Source organism: Gobio gobio, assembly GCF_949357685.1.
Source record: "Gobio gobio genome assembly, chromosome: 14".
Classification (NCBI taxonomy): Eukaryota; Metazoa; Chordata; class Actinopteri; order Cypriniformes; family Gobionidae; genus Gobio; species Gobio gobio.
In genome coordinates this window covers 17,929,807-17,949,069 of record NC_137107.1, presented here as the reverse complement: position 1 = coordinate 17,949,069, position 19,263 = coordinate 17,929,807, and the positions used below count along the sequence as shown (strand labels likewise).

The window sequence follows — 19,263 nt, the reverse complement described above, 5'->3', positions numbered from 1 at the left end:
ACAGCAGTCTAATATTCCCTCTGCTGTTTGTCATGTTAATCAAAGAACAAAAGACAAAGAAAATCACATGATACTGTTGAGATGTATCATGTCTCATGTTATCACTCAATCAGTGCTTCAGCTGTGGAAAGACATCAATAAACAATGTTATGTTACATTTACCTCAGGAAACCATTCAATGTTCATAGCTTGATAGTCAACTAGGAAAACTCTAGAGAGCATATATGTTCAGTTGTTCACTGTATTATTATATATTTCTATTTTACCTGTTGTCTTCATTATTTAATGTATGATTGAAATAAATCACGAAAACAAGTTATCACAGCCACCGTTTACATTAATTGGAGTAGAAAAATAATCATCATTAAAAAGTTGATATAACAACTGTATTATGCACATTTGAAATATAGTTTGTGTAGTACTCCATTTTTATTGGAGTGTTGATTTATTAAATACATTCGATTAATTAATGAACTATTAAATAAAATTGTATTTTTGGTTTCGGTAAATATTTATTTCGGTGCATCACTAATAATACTCACACTACACATTTTAATACTACCCATACTACACTTTTTAATAGTACCCATACTACACATTTTAATACTACCCATACTACACATTTTGCTAAGAGTACATTATATGTACTATGTAGAAATATTAAGAGATGTTCCAAACATAATGGGCTTTTGCCACTTCGCCCAACCCACTTCATCTAAATAGCCAATCAGGATTCACTGTGAAGCTGTCAATCAAGCTTAAGCTCTTTGACTTCTCACACAAGAAGCTAATAGCGAATAGCAGATTGATTGATTGGGAATCTCTCAAAGGCTTAATGCCGTGTGCGTACCATAGTAAGATGAGCAGCTGCTCTCCTGGGGCAGACTAACAGCAGCATTTTCAATTCCACAGTGCCCCTCTAATGAATTAGATTAATGTGGTCACCCGTCCATTTTACTCTGCTGCTAGTGCATCAATTTATAAACAGGAAATAGAACTGTGATGTTATAGATTTTCTGTCTGCAGCATGGAGATATGTGCACCCTGAGGGAAGTCCACACGCTCCACAGCCCTCCGAGAGACAATGACTGTTTTTTTCCCTCCTGAGGAATAGAGGATCATTGTTGCAGCTCTTAGTGTATTTATGCTGCAATTTGATTGTATTGAGTCAAAGTGTATTACTGCCGGAGTCATTGTCTGTGTGAAAGCTTGATCATGGAGAGCGTCCGTAACAATCGTGTTTTGTGGACAGTCTCATTTACTAAATGTCACAACTCTCAGAATACTGCGTGGTCTACTGAGGGTTTTTTGGTTTATACACGATTTGCACTCAAAGTAGCAAAATGTCACTTTGAAATCAAAATGGATAATTCTTTTTTTAATGTAATGGAATTATTTTTTATAAAGACTGCTAAATTGCATGTTTTCTTGATTTTAATCCACTCAATATTTATTTTTATTACAATTTATTTTATTCACTTTCTTATGCAGGTATTGATTAATTAATTCAATTCATTCATTTATTAATTTATGTATATATGTATTAATTTTTTTACTTTTTTTACAGTCATAATATTTTCTCTACCAGGAGGACACATTAGCTTAGTTCCTAAACATAGTCAGCGTTCATTCATTCTTTTGTTTTATTCATTCAATTTATCTGTTCATTCACTTCATTCATTTATTAATTTTATTTATTGATTTATTTTAACAATCATTCGTTTACTCCTTTTATTTATGTATTACTATCTTAGTTTCGCTACTAGTTAGCTGTTCCAAAAGACACACACCAGGGCAGCATTTCACGTCTCCTTCACAGATAAGCGCATCCCACAATGCATTGCATATACTTGTTTCATTCAATACTAACAGTAAAAACTATATAGTATTTTTGCTTTGATGTTTTTTAGTGCATCTCATTGTTAGCCACATACTAACATCAAACTCTACTGAACCATTCAAATCAGTCACTTGCGGCAGCTTTAAAGGTGCTGTATGTAATTTTTTTGACTGTACTAAAGAATAGAAAACATGTTTGCTGATATTTGAAATAAACGATAAACGAAACATGCTAAATTCACAAACCCGTTTCTCTTAAAAACAGTGCTACAGCCAGTTATTCTACTTTGAAATGTGAGTTGAAATGTAAGTCGGAATGTCTGTTTTTGTTTAATTCTGTGTGATTCCGCCCACTGACAATTTACCCTATAGTATTTCGACACCTGGGTTGCCAGTTGGCAGAAAAACACAGTAGAGCTCCAACAACTAGTCGATAAAATCGATTATGAAAATCATCGACAACGGTTCTCATTATCGATCAGTCGGGCCTGCCACCAACTTCCACCAGTCGCGCCAAATTACAGCACTGAATAACGCATTTCTATGGACAAAATGCATCTTAAAAAATAGTGGAGTGGAAACCAGAGGTTATAATCCTTATCTGTAAATGTTACTAATTCATGCAAGTATTTCCATTTTGCATGAAAGCGCGTCAGTCTGACATTAGCTTCAAACTTCACTGAATGAGCGCCGGTGCAGTGGGCGCACATGCGTATCAAACAGACAGAACGCAGTCGATAGGGAGACTAATTGTCAGCACAAAAACATTAATTTAGCTGAAATATGCTAAATTTAGGTTTAAAAGTCAACATGTAATTTACGTATTTTATGAGAGTAATAACTGTTAATAATAAGGGATAACAGTGTGTAATCAAATATAAATGTAAGAAGTTTCTACAGGATAAAGAAATTACAGTAACAGGTACTATGTCCATAGCGGATGTGTGTGTTCCTGCTGAACATTCCTCTAATCTGGTAACACTGAGTTTCTGTCTTTTTGCATAGTAACTTTTTTTGCACATAATGTAGGCTATAGCACAGATATACACTTACGAAAATTAACCATGGTTCTATTAGATAGTAAAAAATCATGCCGTATTGATTACCAATTGTATAACCACACAAATACCATAGTTAAACTATGGATTGCAGCAAAACTATGGTTAATTTGTGGTTACCATGGAATAGCTACAATAACCCGGTTTTATTTATTCTTCTTCCTATTCTTTTTATTTTATTTTTTTATTCGTTGTAAAACCATGGTTAATTTTTGTAAGGTATATTCACTATGTATGTTTTCATAGCACTCAGGTGACACATTTGTTTGAAGGACAGCATTGGGCAGGATGGGGAATAGTTTTGTCTGTAAAAAAAATGTTGGCTTTTTTATCCGATTAATCGAAAAAAAGAATCGGCAAAATAATCGATTAACAAAATAATCATTAGTTGCAGCCCTAAAACACAGCGTATTGCAGCCATGGAAGCCAGCAAACAAACTGGGTCAGAGAGCGCAGATTCTACCCGGCCTAAAAAGCCTCGGCATCCATCTAAAAATCTCAATGAAGGGGAGCATATTAAAACGCGGATAATTCGACTTAGTGTGTACGTCTCCTCGATTGCCACTTGCGCTCGCTTCTGTTGCATGTCCTCAATCTGGCAACCCATGTGAGCGTCGAGTCTGAGGAGGAAACAACTCTCTCCAATATATTGAATTTAGACTGCCAGCACCCATTTCAACCGCTAGCTGTAAATACAGCACTTTTAAGATGCCATGTCATAAAACAGCTGCCAATGTAGTCTATACACAGGAAGGCGGCTCACAAGTTATTGACCAGAACTGTATTGAGAACAGTACTCACCTGTACTCCTTTTTAGTCCATTCTTTACAGGTGTCACTATGGAGGCCCATGATTTTTCTTAAAATGCTCAGATTATGTTTTTTTGGATTTGACCTTACATGAAGTGTGTAATATACTGTAGATGATTGTTATTATAAAAGGTCTGCAAAGTTTCCAAGATGAAAGTGTACAATAAATGTTATTGTCTCCCAAAAGAAATAATTTGCAACGTCTACTTTGACCTGCCCTCAAAAACACTGCAGTTGTAGTCATCAGGCAGCGACTTCGTAGGCAGCATTTGCGCTCAAAGGTACCTCACAAAACTGATTTCGGACCGACTTCTGAGTCATGGTAACAGTTTAATGATCTACACCAAGTATTTAACTACTACAATAGTAATTTCTCACTAGAAATTAAATCAGAAATGGTAAACATTGGTCAAAAATTTACATTTACACAAACTAACGACCAACCACAATTTTGAGACGCCATCTTAATTTTTTAGCTCAACTGTCACAGATTGGAAAACGCAGAATTGTGGGAAATCAAAGGCAGCGGAGAATACATCTATGCTGCCTTCAAAAATCGATCAGATAAAGGTATCTCAGGAAACAGGAAGTGAAGCTTACATTGGATTCGGATGTGCTTTAATGCCTTCCTACCTTGGAATGCATCCTCCGTCCGAAGGCAGCATTTTTGAGCTTTCGGACGCAGCCGTAGCTGAGACCTGGAAGAGTTTGGTTTGTGCTGTCAACAATTGGAAAAGATGCTGTTTTCTGTGACCAATCAGAGCAGAGGGCTCTCGGAAAAAGGGGTTTAGCAAGACTGAATCCTTTATTGAACACTGGGAAAAGAGCTGACGTTGCAATGTATGCTATGAGAAAATTTTAGTTTTTATTTGGACCTTAGATGCATGTAAGCCTATTGTAGGAGACGTACAAAACAAAAGTTGGAACCTCCAAAAAAAAATAGCACAATAAGGGCACTTTAAATTGGTCACAATATCCTCTTCGCAACGGAGAGGAAATTGCCTATAACTGGAACATAGTCTGTACTCTGTAGCAACCAACAAAGATATATATATATTTTGGTTTCCCTTCACAAAGTAGCATTTGTTGCTGGCTCTTTGACAACAGGAAGAGGTCATCAGCGAGCAGCTTTGTCACCAAGGAATAGCCTTGCTTCACAAGGCAGACAAAACAGGAAGTGAACACGCAGAACATAGAACATCAATCCCCCCCTCAATTGTAATTGACTCTTGCGCTGGTAAGGTGGTGGATCAGACGACAAGGATTGATTCTGGGTTGTTTCTCTGGTGTTTCTGGGTCATACAAAGTGCTATACTGATTCATTGGCTGTGCCGGAATTATTAAAGGCCAGTGGCTGCTGTTTTATTCGTTTTCTGTAGTTTTATGCTTGTAGTTTTGTCTTTTAATGGCTTGTTTTTATATCTCATCGCTGAACATCTTAGTGCTGGGTAGCATTATCACAGGCTTTGGTTGTTCTGCAACCTGCGTTCCAGACAGAAAGGTTGTATATAATAGCAGCCAGATGTTTTACCCAATAAATCTCCTTTTCTCAAAAGGCGTCTCGGGCCCTCTGATGTAACCGCTTGGGTTTCAGCCCTTGGTAATTCTGCCAGTGCTATTGACCGGGAGTCTGTGTGTCTGTAGTCTGTGTGCGGGTTTATAGAGAGTGCAATGCATCTCGAGGTTTTGCTTTCAACAAATGCCATAACTGCGGTATATCTATTCTCAAAGGAACACACAGAATGGTACAAACATCAGTGTGCCACAAACATCCTCTTGCTTTTCATATGGGGTGATTTATCAATAAGGATGGCCTGGAGTCTTAGACATTTAGGATTCTGTGAGATTTAGCACATTGCAAATTCTGCTGTAAATATGTCGGCAAGCTAACAGAGGAACTTTCAATTGCAGAAATTAGAAATCCGCATTGCACCATATATCATCATTTAAAAATATTAAATGTGATGTATTATTATTATATATAAATATATAAGCGACTTGTTTAAAAATATGTTGATCTAAACCACTGGCCCGGCAGAAAAAAGAAAAGAAAAAAGAGATTATGAATCTACTCGTGACCTCAGTAATTCAGGACATGTAAGACAGATACAAGATATGATCTGTTACCAAACTGTGTTGTTTTGGCCCTAAGTCTGATCTCACTTAGATTTCAATTGCATATCTAAGCTGTGGGATATAGCATATTTTCCACAGCACCACCTGGAAACCTTATGAACCCTCAACCCTCACCCTTTTCCTGGATTTCCCAAAATATCTCGTGTCTTCTGATTTTTGCTTATGCCAACGGAAGACTCATTCATGAAATTTTAGTAAATTTTGCACGGAAAACGGATTTTCTCGAAAACTCTCCTCCATATTCACAAACACATGTTAATGAATCGCAATCATTTGTAAATGGCGCGCGTACATGCTCATTTACACTTAGCATAATCCCCCGCCTATGAATTAAAACTACTGATTTACGTGTCCAGGAACGCTGTGGAATCTTCCGGACTCCTTTCTCAGGTTTGGCTCCATTATATTACAAAAATGCAAAAAAAAAAAAAAAAACTAATAGGCCATATGTTTAACAATAAGTATTCAATTCACAGAACGTTTGAATGTTTAAATGTGTAAAATTCTTTTGTACCAACTAACATTCTGAAATTTTATGTCAGAACAATTTGCACACAAATTCGTTCTGCTTGTGTTTCATGAATGAGGAATACGTTTTTGTTTATCAGACTCTTAGTCGTAACTGAACTCTATACTGACACCTAGTGGCCTGGATGCATTAAACTTTTGTATCACATCAAAGCTGTTTTTCTTTTTCTTTTCATCCATGTTTTTCTCTGTCATGCGGTATATTCATATAAAGAACATTCTTGGATTCAATCTCATAATTTTTTCACGCATTGTTGGTGGTTTGTGGTGGTAGTTCAAGTCTCTTTGCAGTGACTCTGTGTTGGCAAAGGCTTTTTTTCAGTGCAGCGGCTGTGACCATCATGTGTTTGAGTTTGGCATTTGATGTGCCTGTAGCAGGGATTCCTTGTTTGGACATTTTTATTTGTGCAGTTGTATTTATTCTCTTGGACTGGTATATCAGAGTGTGTGTGCGATTCATCTCACTAGACTGTGTTATTGATTCAGGCTCCGCTGTGTCTGTAGAGTGTATATTGTGTGTGTTATATGGTTTGCTTGTTTTGTTTAGATATACTTTTATGCTTATGCTGTGTGAGGCACCTTGAGTATTATATAAAGGTATATGATAATATAATGTAATAAAATAAAAATATAAATAACATAATATATATCATTGTTTTTTATTTATTTATTTTTATTTTAATGTATTAACTTATCTATTTTTAAAATAAAAATATATATAATATAACATAATATATATCACTGTTTTTAATTTATTTATGTATATTTTTTTATGTATTAACTTATCTATTTTTTCAACCATACCACTTGTCCTATGTAGATTTCTATTCTATTCTATTCTGTGATTTTCTATTATATTATGTTATAATTATATGTTATATTATATTATATTATAATATACTAATCAATGTACATCACCTTAATAACATTTCTAAAATAGTGTAATTTGTTCCTTTGTGTAAATTCTCTTTCAATTTGCCAAAAAATTACACCTGCACCTCTCTGTGTTGTAATATAGCGCAACATGATATGCAGTGCTAGTGTATTTTTGCTGTTAATATGCTACATTGATCAAGAACCATATTTAGCCTTAACCACCATTTAAGGGTCCAATCTGGAGCTGATGTTACTGGCAGGCTTCCCCCACAACTGTTAACCCTCCTTCTATTTTCACCCCATGCCAGTTTTGCAAACATAAACACTAAGATCAAGTCAAGCTGTTTCAGTAAACACATTAAGTTTCTGCCATATGCTATAAGCTCATCCTAAATGTGTGTATCTTATATAGTTTAGGCTCTGAAATCGGATTGAGCCATCGACAAAGTCAGTCATTTGATAGCTGTAATACATTTATTTATTGAACATGTCTCATAATAATGCTGTTATAAAAGCAATAAACCACTCTGTTACAGTGCTTTCAACACATTTAAGGGAGTTTTAGGCATTCAAGTTGACATCATTAGCTTTATTACGTCAATGCTTACAGCAGTGGTACAGTTCTTGAACATCCTATTGTATTTTGACCTGTTTGTCTCTGTTTTGCAGTTGCACTGGGGCGAAACCAGCCCCTGAAGAGAGAGAAGCCCAAATGGAAGAGCGACTACCCAATGACCGATGGCCAGCTGCGCAGCAAGCGTGATGAATTTTGGGATACGGCACCAGCTTTTGAAGGCCGCAAGGAAATCTGGGATGCACTTAAGGCGGCTGCCCAGGCCTTTGAGAGCAATGACCACGAACTTGCTCAAGCCATCATTGATGGCGCCAGCATAACGTTACCACACGGTAAGAGTCACATGTCACTGAACAGCGTGCTTTGATTTAAACCAGACATTTGTGTTGACAAAAAGATTTGGTCAGTTTGGTAAATTCTATGGTTTCCCGTTATGTATTAAATTACTTTTATTGAAATCGATTGAAAATATTATTTTCTCTTCCCAGAAATGAAATTTGCAATGGTGGAAGCAATATGAATGTCAAGCACTTTACATGATGCAGTGGAATTTAAATATAAGTGTGGCTTATATTTCCAAATATGTCCTATTTGAACATTGTGTTAAGCCCAAAGTATACTTCCGCAATTAAGCCCAAAGTATACACATTTTTAGGGCTGGGTATTGACACAAATTTCACAATTCGATTCGATTTCGATTCACAAGATTTCGATTCGATTCGATTTTCGTTTCGGTTCAATTCAACATTATTTTGGATATGTATCAGGTATAATCAGTGGTGTAGTGGTGCCTGGAGAAGTGGGTATACTCTTAATTTATGCCCCCAATTTTTTTTAAAGTGGCCCAGCAATAGATGAACATCCTGTGTTATAAACAGTGACATGTAAGACTAGTCTTGCATATTTAGTTCACCCGAAAATGAGCCAGTAGTATTTGCACATTGTCTCTTGACTTTGCTGCTTGACTTCACGGAGTAAGGATCACTATGACATTAATATTAGCCACGGAAGAGGTGCAGATTTTGCAATCAATACTGGCATACAGACAATAAAGACAACTACACACTTATACACTTTGACAATTCCTTATTCCAGGGGTTTTCAAACCTGTCAAACAACTATTCTCTCACCTTGCAAATAGTCTCTGCCAGTAGTTTATTTTGTGAACTATCTCTTAGAATGGCTCATTTGCAACAGATAGTGTAGGCCTGAGTGTGCCAACATTATAAGTTTAAGTTGCAATTTACAAATATTACTGGTCCTACGCAGGCCTAATGAATGAATATAAGATATATTTAAGATGAGGCAAGCATGGTGTCAGAGATTAGTTTTTGTTTTGTTTTTGTTTATCTTTCAAAGAATGCAACAATATATTCATAACAATATGTTAAACTATTATACAGGGTTTGACATGAACTTTTTTGCTCAGCAGTCACTGTGGCTCGTGGTTTTCCAAAGTTACTAGCCACTCAGCATTTTCACTGGCCTCAATTTTGCTGTTAAATTACTTGATTTTGAGTCATTTTACTTGATTTAGAAGATTTAAAACCCTTTCAAACCTTCAAATGCAGAGTGACCACCCAAATCAAGACTACATTGCATATCTGGTATGTGCAGGTGGGCAATATGAGCATCAGGCTAATATGAGAAATTTAATGAGTTATTTTTTAGGCTATATAAAAGAACGAATAAGCAAATAAGCAAATTACAAAAACAATAGTAGCCTAAATTAAATAAAAAAAAAAAAAACATACAGTAGGTTTATTTAATATGTATACATTTATTTAACACCTGTAGTTGTTTGATTAAAGGTGAACTATGTAGGATTTTTGTAGGATCTATGTAGGATCTAGAAATCACTAGGCCAGTGTTATATATTTTGTTCAGTTGAGTACTTAGAATATCCCAAATGTTTTCAACTATTTGTTAATCGTGAGAAAATTGCTATTTTAACCAAGGAGCCGGGACGTGTGAGCTATGCGTGTGAGGGAGTCGCCTGTCGATTGCGTCATATCTGCGTCACCCTCGGTCTCCGGTTTTATTCAGTGAAACACTTTACTCTCACTGCATTGTGAACAAGTGTCATAGCAGCCGCTGAGCGAACGTCATAACTTCCTTTTCAACACACTCAGATATCTAATACGATAAACAGAGCTGCGTTACCTCACACTCAGCACTGGAGAAGAGGAAGTGCCGCCGGCAACTGTGTCATAATAAAAGTCCCACCGGCGACTATAACATAATAACAGTCCCGCTCTTCAATCACTCCAGCGGCCTTGCTCAGCTCCACAACACTCGCTCCTGCTCTGCTTCACTACAGTAATGTTAATAATCGCATCCATGAACATGATTTCTGCCCGAGTCCTATCCTGACTGTTTCCCACCGGCTGTGAGGTGAATACCACATGTCCCGAGATTCTGCGCTCAAACGTGGCGTCATCAAACTATGCCTTTGTTTTGAACAGGCGACCTCTAGTGGACGGAAAAGTTACATAGTGTAGCTTTAACATTAAGACAGACAGGTTTTTAATTTGGCTGCTGAATAAATCGACGTAATATTCTGACACATATCCAGTTATTACCCACCTGTTTACACTTAAGCCATAACCGACTGTGTTCTTGTGAGATAGGCTACTCCACACGATGGATATTTTGACATCTGTGTGCGTGTGTATTTGAATATTCAGGCGCAAGGAGAACGGATCGCGCGAGCGACAGAGAGAGAGCGCACGCTAGAGAGCGCTTCTGTTGAATGTCATTAAGCGCGATTCCGCCTATCCCGCCTTCCCTAACTGCAAGTTAATGAATAAAGAATAGTAATTGAATTGTAATTTTGTGATACGACGTTATATACATATAATTATAAATTATGTGCTGGACTCTCATGGCTAATGCAGAACTGCTGAATGATGCGCATCAGAGGGGATTTAAAAGTGGTATACGCAATGCCGACTGATAAAGAAGTGGGTATACGGCGTATACCTGCGTATAGCCTGCACTACACCAGTGGGTATAATACATGGAAAATGTTCTCAAGGAAAACAAATTTCTGAACTAATGTTGTAAACTATGGGAGTCAGTTGATACTACATTAGCCTACTAATATTGAAGGTAAAAATTAACTGATTTGTATACAAACACTTAAATGACACTAAATTATGTTTTTTTTAATAATAATAAAGTTATAATATTAACTTTACAATTACATAATCATAATTCTACTCCAATTAGTTTTTTTGAAATATAAACATTTAAATGGTGGCTGTCATAAAAACCGGCCAGATTTATTCATACATATACATTAAATATTGAAGAACATTGACAATGAATGTCCTATGTGGTGCATATAATTAGCAAAATGCTCCTCTCTAGAGTTAAATTTTCTAGCCGACTAACGAGTTTATGGACACTGGATATGGTTTTTCTGAGGTAAATGTGACATTACGTGGCATTGTTTGCAAGCCGTTTTACTTACATCTTTCTGCGGTTGAAACACTGATTGAGCTATTCTATGTGACATGATACAGATTTCGGTAAGTTGTCCTGTATCTTTTAACACACTTTCAGAAGCTCATTCATGTTTATTTTGCGCTGTTACTGGTATTAAGGCGGAAGAGAAGATCCGTTCATGTTTGCTCCGCGCTGTTCTCTTGAGCTGAGCTGCGGCAGAGCGATCTCATGCCACAGCGCCAAAATGGTATTTATGTTTTTTAATTTCGCCCAAAAAATAGACGTATTTTAGACTTAAAATAGACTTTGTTTCATATCAATAGTAATAAAGCACAAAGATTATTACGATATATTGGATGGGAGGCGCGCTACAATGTTTATTTCATTCATTATCTGAAAACAGGATGACTTATCAATTCTTGGGATTTAAGAATCGATATTGTTTTATAAAAGTGAGAATCGATTAAAATCGAGAACTCAATATTTTTTACCCAGCCCTACTAATTTTTGTTATCGGGAGGGTCCACTGCCAATTTTTGTGACCGCGTGGACAGTCCACGTACAACAGCGCATGCGCAAGGTCAATATGCCTCTAGGTGGCAATACATACATTTGTGATGTACTATGCAGTAGTCAAAGAAGAGCACGTAAAGAGTGATACAAAATAGTAAACAAAACAGTATATTCTTTTCCATAATTTTTATTTTAGTTCTAAACTTTGCATGCAACGGCGGATCCGCTACTTTCTTTTATCCTTCCGAGCGAATGTCCTGTAAATGACGCGACTCATTGCTGCCCTCTGATGTCTGGTAGAGTATAAAAAAGCAATTGTGCTGCACATGTCGAATGGGTCCATTCGCAGTCATCTGTGGTTGAGTATACTTTCTTATGGGATGATTTTAGACTCAAAATGATTAATAAATGCACACACAATTATCCATGAACTTGATAAATGTTGCAGACATGTTTTACAATCCACAAACAAATGCCTTTTAACTTGTGTGTGCAAAATACAGAATTACATGAATGTGCAGCGATTTGTACAAATGGAGACACAGTTGTGAATACAAAACTTTGATTTTGTATTAATGTAGGTGAGAATTTGTGTGTGCAACGGGTAAGATGTGCATTTGTGGATCTGGTGATGCGCATACATTTATTGACTCGTTTGTGAGTAGATCCTATTTGATTCATTTGGATTTTGAGACTTTCATTTCGCCGGTTTGGCCTTGCACGACCCAACTGTCTAAGAAAACCTGCTGCCACTAGATGGCAGTATCCTGCCAAAACAGATACCGGAACCGTGAGTGTTATTCTGCCTATAAAGGCCAATTTATACTTCTGAGTTGAGTGTACGCCGTAGCTACGCCGTAGGCTGTGTGATGCGCGCGTACCCTATGACGTACCCTGACACGCACCTCTCCAAAATTGTGACAACGCGTCAATTCTACGCGGAGCGCATGCGCTGTGATTGATCTCCCTGAACCCTTCCCTCAGGTCAATAAAAAATAAAATAAAATCTGCGATAGGAGTGTGTGTGTGTCCAGAAATGGGATGATAGTTTCATCCTTATATCTGCTATATAACACAATATTTTGTAGTGCAGAGATTGTTTATGTTAGTGAATAAATACATAGATCCGCTGTGTATAGTATATTTATAATCAGTGATTGTATATCAAGAACAGGGACACATTAGGGTGCATTTCGTTTTGTGATTTCAACGGAATGAATAGTCTCCGCAACAGCAACCGATTGAAGCGCTAGTCTGCATGAGCCAACGATACTGAAAACAGTGTCACGAGCACTGCATGATTTCAAAAAAGTATTCCAGCGCCAGATCGCCTCTTATGTAACTCTACTAATAAACTAGAGATGCTTAATTTGTATTACATACAACAACTCAAGCTGCAAGAAAAGCTGCTATCTGACGCTATTACGGTTGCTGATACTCTGACAATGTAAACAAGCTGCTTCTTCTTCGACTTTTGCCTTGATACTGTTGGTTACCATCAACATGCCTGTGGACACTGCCAACTAGCGGTCTGCATGTGGAATTGCACATTGACGCGGACAACAACGCCGAAGTATAAATGAAAACCAATGCGTAACTTGCGCCGTAGAGGATATGGCGTAGGTCCGATGCAGAAGTATAAATCAGCCTTAAGACGCTTTATGTGGCCGCGTTATAAAGACGAGGAAAATGCTTAACAGTAGGCTAGCGTTAAAAATGTATTAATAACGCATAGGCTACTTTATATAGGCAAGCAGATTAAATGAGGTTATGGACACAACATTGTTCATCGCAACATTTTTCTCCCATAGAAAACCATTATAAAATGCTTAATATGCAATATAGCACATGTTCAATAAAGTGTATAGCCTACTTTGAAAAATGCAAATAAAAAACGATTCCGATTTTAGTACATCATTGTCATGTAAACATACCCTTAAGTAAGGTTTATTCATTATAGAGAAATGTTTTCAATTCAGTCATTTCCTTTCTTCAATAAATTTTCTGCCCAATGTCCACTTTTCACTAATTGCATAATCTCAGGAGCCGGCATATTACAGCATATATTAGCCTATTGGCCACTGCTCAGACGTGAAACTATGTCATCATTTGAATATATGTGAACTTCCCTGTGTTCCTCTGTGCGGTTTTCATTGTCTACATCTGTCTGGGTGCAGCTGGAGATTCTTGCAGGCAGTTGTCAGCGTCTCCTGAGAGCCCGGCTGCCTGGTGACCGGTAGGAAAAAAAACTTGCGCTGTTACTAGGCTGCAGTTGAGCTCTCCAACAAGACACATGCAGATCGAATCAACCCCTTCCTGTGTATCAAAACATACTTTTCCCCCTAGTCATTCTCACTTTTATTTTCCACCTAAGAATTCGTATTAGTCAATTCAGTAGGAATTGAAGCCAGGATGTTTGTGTGATTTTTGAACTGGAGTTTGAATAGCTGCTATGATCATTTACATTTTATTAATTTTACAAATGGTTTTATTGCACAGTTCATTCACAGTATGTGTTCTCTGGGACCTTAGTGTTGCTAGCACCATGCCCTACCAGTTGAGCTACAGGAACAATATAATACAATATATGCCTTAATAAGATCGTTAGCGTACTGATGGATGTGTTTTTCTGGATTTCACAGTAAGATATAAAGTTTTTTGGTCAGTGGCATTACGTTATTTTTTTCTGGATTTATTAAATCATTCAGAAATACATGAAATGCAATTTATACATCCAACAATTTTAATACTCTTCTATGATGACCATATTTTTTAATTTCAGAAATATTTACCGGTAATCAATTTCATTAATAATCATTATTTTAAATTTGTTTTTGTTAATGATAATTATTTTAAAAAATAGTGGTATTTGAGGAGAAATACATTGAAACATATCTAAAAACTTTTGAAAATAGTTAAGATGTATACACTCAAATGTATTCAAGGCCTAATAAAAATGTCAAGTTGTAAAGGTAAAGTTTTTACTTTCAAATAAAGATAAATAAACTTAAATAGTAAAATTGAAATAATAGTCAGGGTTCTGGGTCTTAAAAAGTCTAGAATTTCAAAATCAAAATGTTATGCCTTAAAAAGTCTTAAATTCGTGGAATTATTCTTAAATAATTTTAAACACGTCTTAATTTTCCTATATCCATGTAACTCTACCTCTAATGCTCATTGAAATGCTCCCGCATCGCTCTAGAATGTTTTGGTTTTTTTATTCCGTGGTGTTGTAGTTCTTTCTTTCGCTAGTCCAAATATAATTTGCTGTATTACGACTACAAAAATGACCAATATGTAACTTATATTGCAGCTAATCAGCTTTCGTGTTATTGGTGCAAGTCTCTGCATTATTTGTAATTTTACCACAAAAAATAATGGCAAGAAACGATTTATGCATTTGGTTTGTTCTATTGTCATGTGTGACTACTGTGCATCTAATATAATACATAATATAGTAAATGTGGTATCCTAATTATGCAAATGTCTGGAAATTACCACCACAAATTCAGTCATTTTGATCTCAAAAATCACCAAAAACAGCGAAATCCTGGCAGATTGAGCTATGGGGAGGCTAATGTGCAAGTTTATTGATACAAGTTTATCGATTTGTTCAGTTTGAATAAATTAATTTACTTTGCAAGTAATTTTGTGACTGCATTTCCTTTAAATAGGTCTTAAATTTAATTCATAATGGTCTTTAAAAGGTCTTTAAAAGTCTTAAATTTGACTTGGTGAAACCTGCAGAAACCCTGAATAGTAATATACAAAAAACAAACAAAATTAAACTAAAAAAATTCTTTAAGTCCTGTAAGTTGGGAGGTGGGGCCACACATGAACCCGGCCATCACGTGATGTAAAAGAAAATGTGATTCATCAGACCAGGCCACCTTCTTTCATTGCTCTGTGGTCCAGTTCTGATGATCACGTGCCCACTGTTGGGCGCTTTCGGTGGTGGACAGGGGTCAGCATGGGCACCCTGACTGGTCTGCGTCTATGTAGCCCCATACGCCACAAACTGCGATGCAATGTGTATTCTGACACCTTTCTATCAGAACCAGTATGCACGCATCTCTCAATGTGTGATAAGTGAAATGTGATGTACTGTAATGTAACCGACTACCGCAGCAAGCCTAACAATGTCTCTTTAGGGGAGGGGCTCCTTAGAGTGCATTACTCATTTTCCACACCTTTCCGAATTCGGATTTAGGCATCTGGCACATCCCTATTAATAAGTATAATAGCATAACGAATTTAATACTAATTTACGTATATAATAGCATTTACTTATGTAATACTAAAATAACACCGAATCACACTACACAGTTAGCACTGAATGTTTTATTCACCTAAAAAGAATCAGTTCATAAGAGTAGGGGTGTGACGAGATCTCGTGTCACGAAAATTCGCAAGACTAAACTGTGACGAGATTTCTCGTCGAGGTGAAAAGCTGTCTCGTGTCATAATGTCATGACCTGGTCATGATGGAGTGTGAGGGTGAAGTTAGGATAGAATATGTCAACGTTACATTTACCTTATGCCCCCACTCTAGTTTAACTTTTTATAGAAATAAAAAACAATTTAATTCAGATGGATAACAGTCGATTCAATTCCATCAGCTCATCCAACACGAGCTGTTCGAGTCGTACAGTACATAGTGCGCAGCACTGATCATGTGACGAGAAGACATTGAGCATGTGTAATGAGTGTGTGTTGTGTTAGTGAAGTGCTCGCGTTGAGTGTGTGTTACATGTTAGTGGACTGGACCGTGGCGGAGGATTCGTTGCGCAGCTGAAGCGTCAAAATCTATTTTAAAATGCACGTTCAGCACCACACTATTCACAGAGTACGCACAATCGCAAAATTGAAAGTGAAAGAAAACGGGAGCGCACATTCAAACGCGATTTCTATACGTTACCGCTGTTTGAAAGCGGCTCCATGAGGCACGCAAATATCTCCCAATTTAAAAGCCATCTCTTGTAACCATGTCTTAGCTCTGTATCATGCTCGAAGAAAAATGTGGTCTCTATTTGCACTTTGAATAGAGTACTTTGATTATGGTATTATGGTTATTGTTTGCACTTAATATCTATGATCAATTTGTGGGAAGGAGTTCAGTAGGAGGTCAAAAGAAGCTCATGTGCAGTTCTAAGGTCTGAGGAGACAATCATACAGGAAAGAAGCCAGTTGATTTTTTGGCATAGCCTTTACAGTGCTTGTTGTCTTTTACTGCAGACTCAGAAAGTAGAACTGAAATGACATTCATTACAAGATGATGAGTTAAAAGATTTCAAATGCACCTGCAAATAATTTTTCTAGTCATGTATTTCATCATTGACGATTTCTTAAAAATACCATGTAAAAATCTCTACACTACAATAGCCATGCTGCTATAGTTTTATTCCACAAAAAGAATCAACTCATAAGAGGGATTCGTTCGGGAATCTATCTACTAATTTATTATCTGTACAGTCTACGAAATAGACAGCGTGAGCAGTGTAAACAGATTGTGAAATAGTATTTTAACCATTCATTCCATTAAAAATAAACTGAATAAAAATCCCCATGCACCTATTGTCATAAAGGAAAATGTTAGTTGTTTTTTAAAACAATATGAAACTAACATGAGTCCACGCAGAGTACATTTTTATGAATTTTGCACATGTATCAACTGTCAATGATATTTTGAAACTGACTCATCATTGACACAAATGGGTGCCATGTTTTTTTTTATTGTAAATGGCAATGTACAATGTACATTTCCAGGCATGTGATCTTCATAAGACCACCGCTTCCAAAACTTTCACCTCATAGTGGCCTTTTCAAAGTATAACCCCCCCCACCACAGCGGATGACCAGGTGATGTCCAACGGTAAAGCGCCACATGAGATTTTGTCAGCAATGCAGTCATAGTGAGTATCAGTAGTTGTTTCAGCAGCAGGAGAAATTCCATCCACAGAGGTTTTCGGGGGTTCTAGAGCCGCTCTGCTTGTCATGCATCGGGCCTGTGGTTGTTCGACATGCAGTGCACTCAGGAGAGCAGTGTAGGTGTATTTATAACTCTGAGATGCACGTAGTGAAAAGGTCACAGATCATAACCATTCTCCATTTTCTCTTAACCTCTGGGCGTGAGTAAACAGAGGCGGGTTACGCAGTTCTCCTGCTCTCTGAGTGTTTGTGGTCAAGCTTATGTGAAGAGTAGTGGCACTTGGAGTCTTGAGTGTTCGTCAGCAGCGTTTTTTGACGTCCATTCACTTTATTGCTATTGAATCACATTACTCTCATAGTGTAGAGACTGAGAATGTGGAATTTTTTTTTTATTATAGACGTCCTTGAATGTGTCTAACTGGGACGGTAGTCTTGCAGCACCGTAGGGTCTCTTTACTGTAACTGCTGAGCTCATCATATTTCTGTATCTCGGATAGTGTAAATAAAGATCTGCATAACCCAGTTTTATCCCTTTTATCCCAGAGGATCAAGTGCAGCTTTTATTATTGAAGTAAAATCACAAACTTGTTATTTTTCTGTGTTGATGATACTAAAACATTTTCGAACACATGCCCTAATTGATTCCTTTTAATGGACCTTATTCATGAAACACATCATTTCAAATTGAAATACTTTTTGAAACAATTTTCGGTAGCTCTTTATTTTTAAGGTGACGTAGTTACACATTTCTACATGTAGGTACTTATTATAGTAATAACAGTAAATGATGCATAATTACATGTAACTAACCTTAAACCAAAACCTAAGCATAACCATAACTCTATAGTAAGTGCATGTAGTGAAAGCTGCAGTCCGTAACTTTTTTTTCGTTAAAAATTATCCAAAATCTTACCAGCTTACCATCTTATTTACTAAGTACATAACCAGCAAGTGTTCAAAACTTTCTCCTTACCTTAGCCCCGATTCACAACGCTAAGCTTGTAATAAGGTATTATAATTTGAGTGTACTGGTGGATTTCTGCAGGAAATTTGAGCATTTCTTACGTCATTACGTCACGTCTGTATACATAAAGAAGGAGTCCGGTTAGTAGGCTATCGCATGTGAGGATGCTGCAGGTGGCGGATCATTTACATTCATTTTGATGGCGTATTGTAATCCAGAAATGTCCAAACGACAAACATCAGTGAGAACTGGAGATTCACACGTAGTCAATAGCAAAAGATTAGACTGTACAGAAATTGAAATCTACAGGTAACGCTAATACACACTAAATACATGTAGTCACGCAATGCTGATGTTGTTAACATTAACAGTTTGAGGACAAAGTATAACAATACTAATAATTGACATGGTTTGATGTGATATGAGCTAAGCGATAATTCGATTTAATCACCATTGGTGCCGTAATTTATTGTAATGCTTTTTTTTCTCAGTTGGTCAGAACAAAAGTGGAAGACATGTTACTTAATTGTTCAGATGACATTTTCTGGTGAAATTGACATAGAATCTGTGATTCCAAAGTACAGTATC

The 19,263-nt window shown here is 36.8% G+C and overlaps 1 protein-coding gene across 1 annotated transcript in view; it reads left to right on the top strand.

The window, feature by feature from the left end:
• ubtd2 (ubiquitin domain containing 2) overlaps positions 1–19,263 on the top strand; it is a 40,768-nt gene that overhangs the window by 12,680 nt on the left and 8,825 nt on the right. Inside the window, exon 2 of the mRNA XM_079835357.1 lies at positions 7,916–8,152. Within this exon, the coding sequence (XP_079691483.1) occupies positions 7,916–8,152 (237 nt within the window). The remainder of the gene's footprint in view (positions 1–7,915; positions 8,153–19,263) is intronic.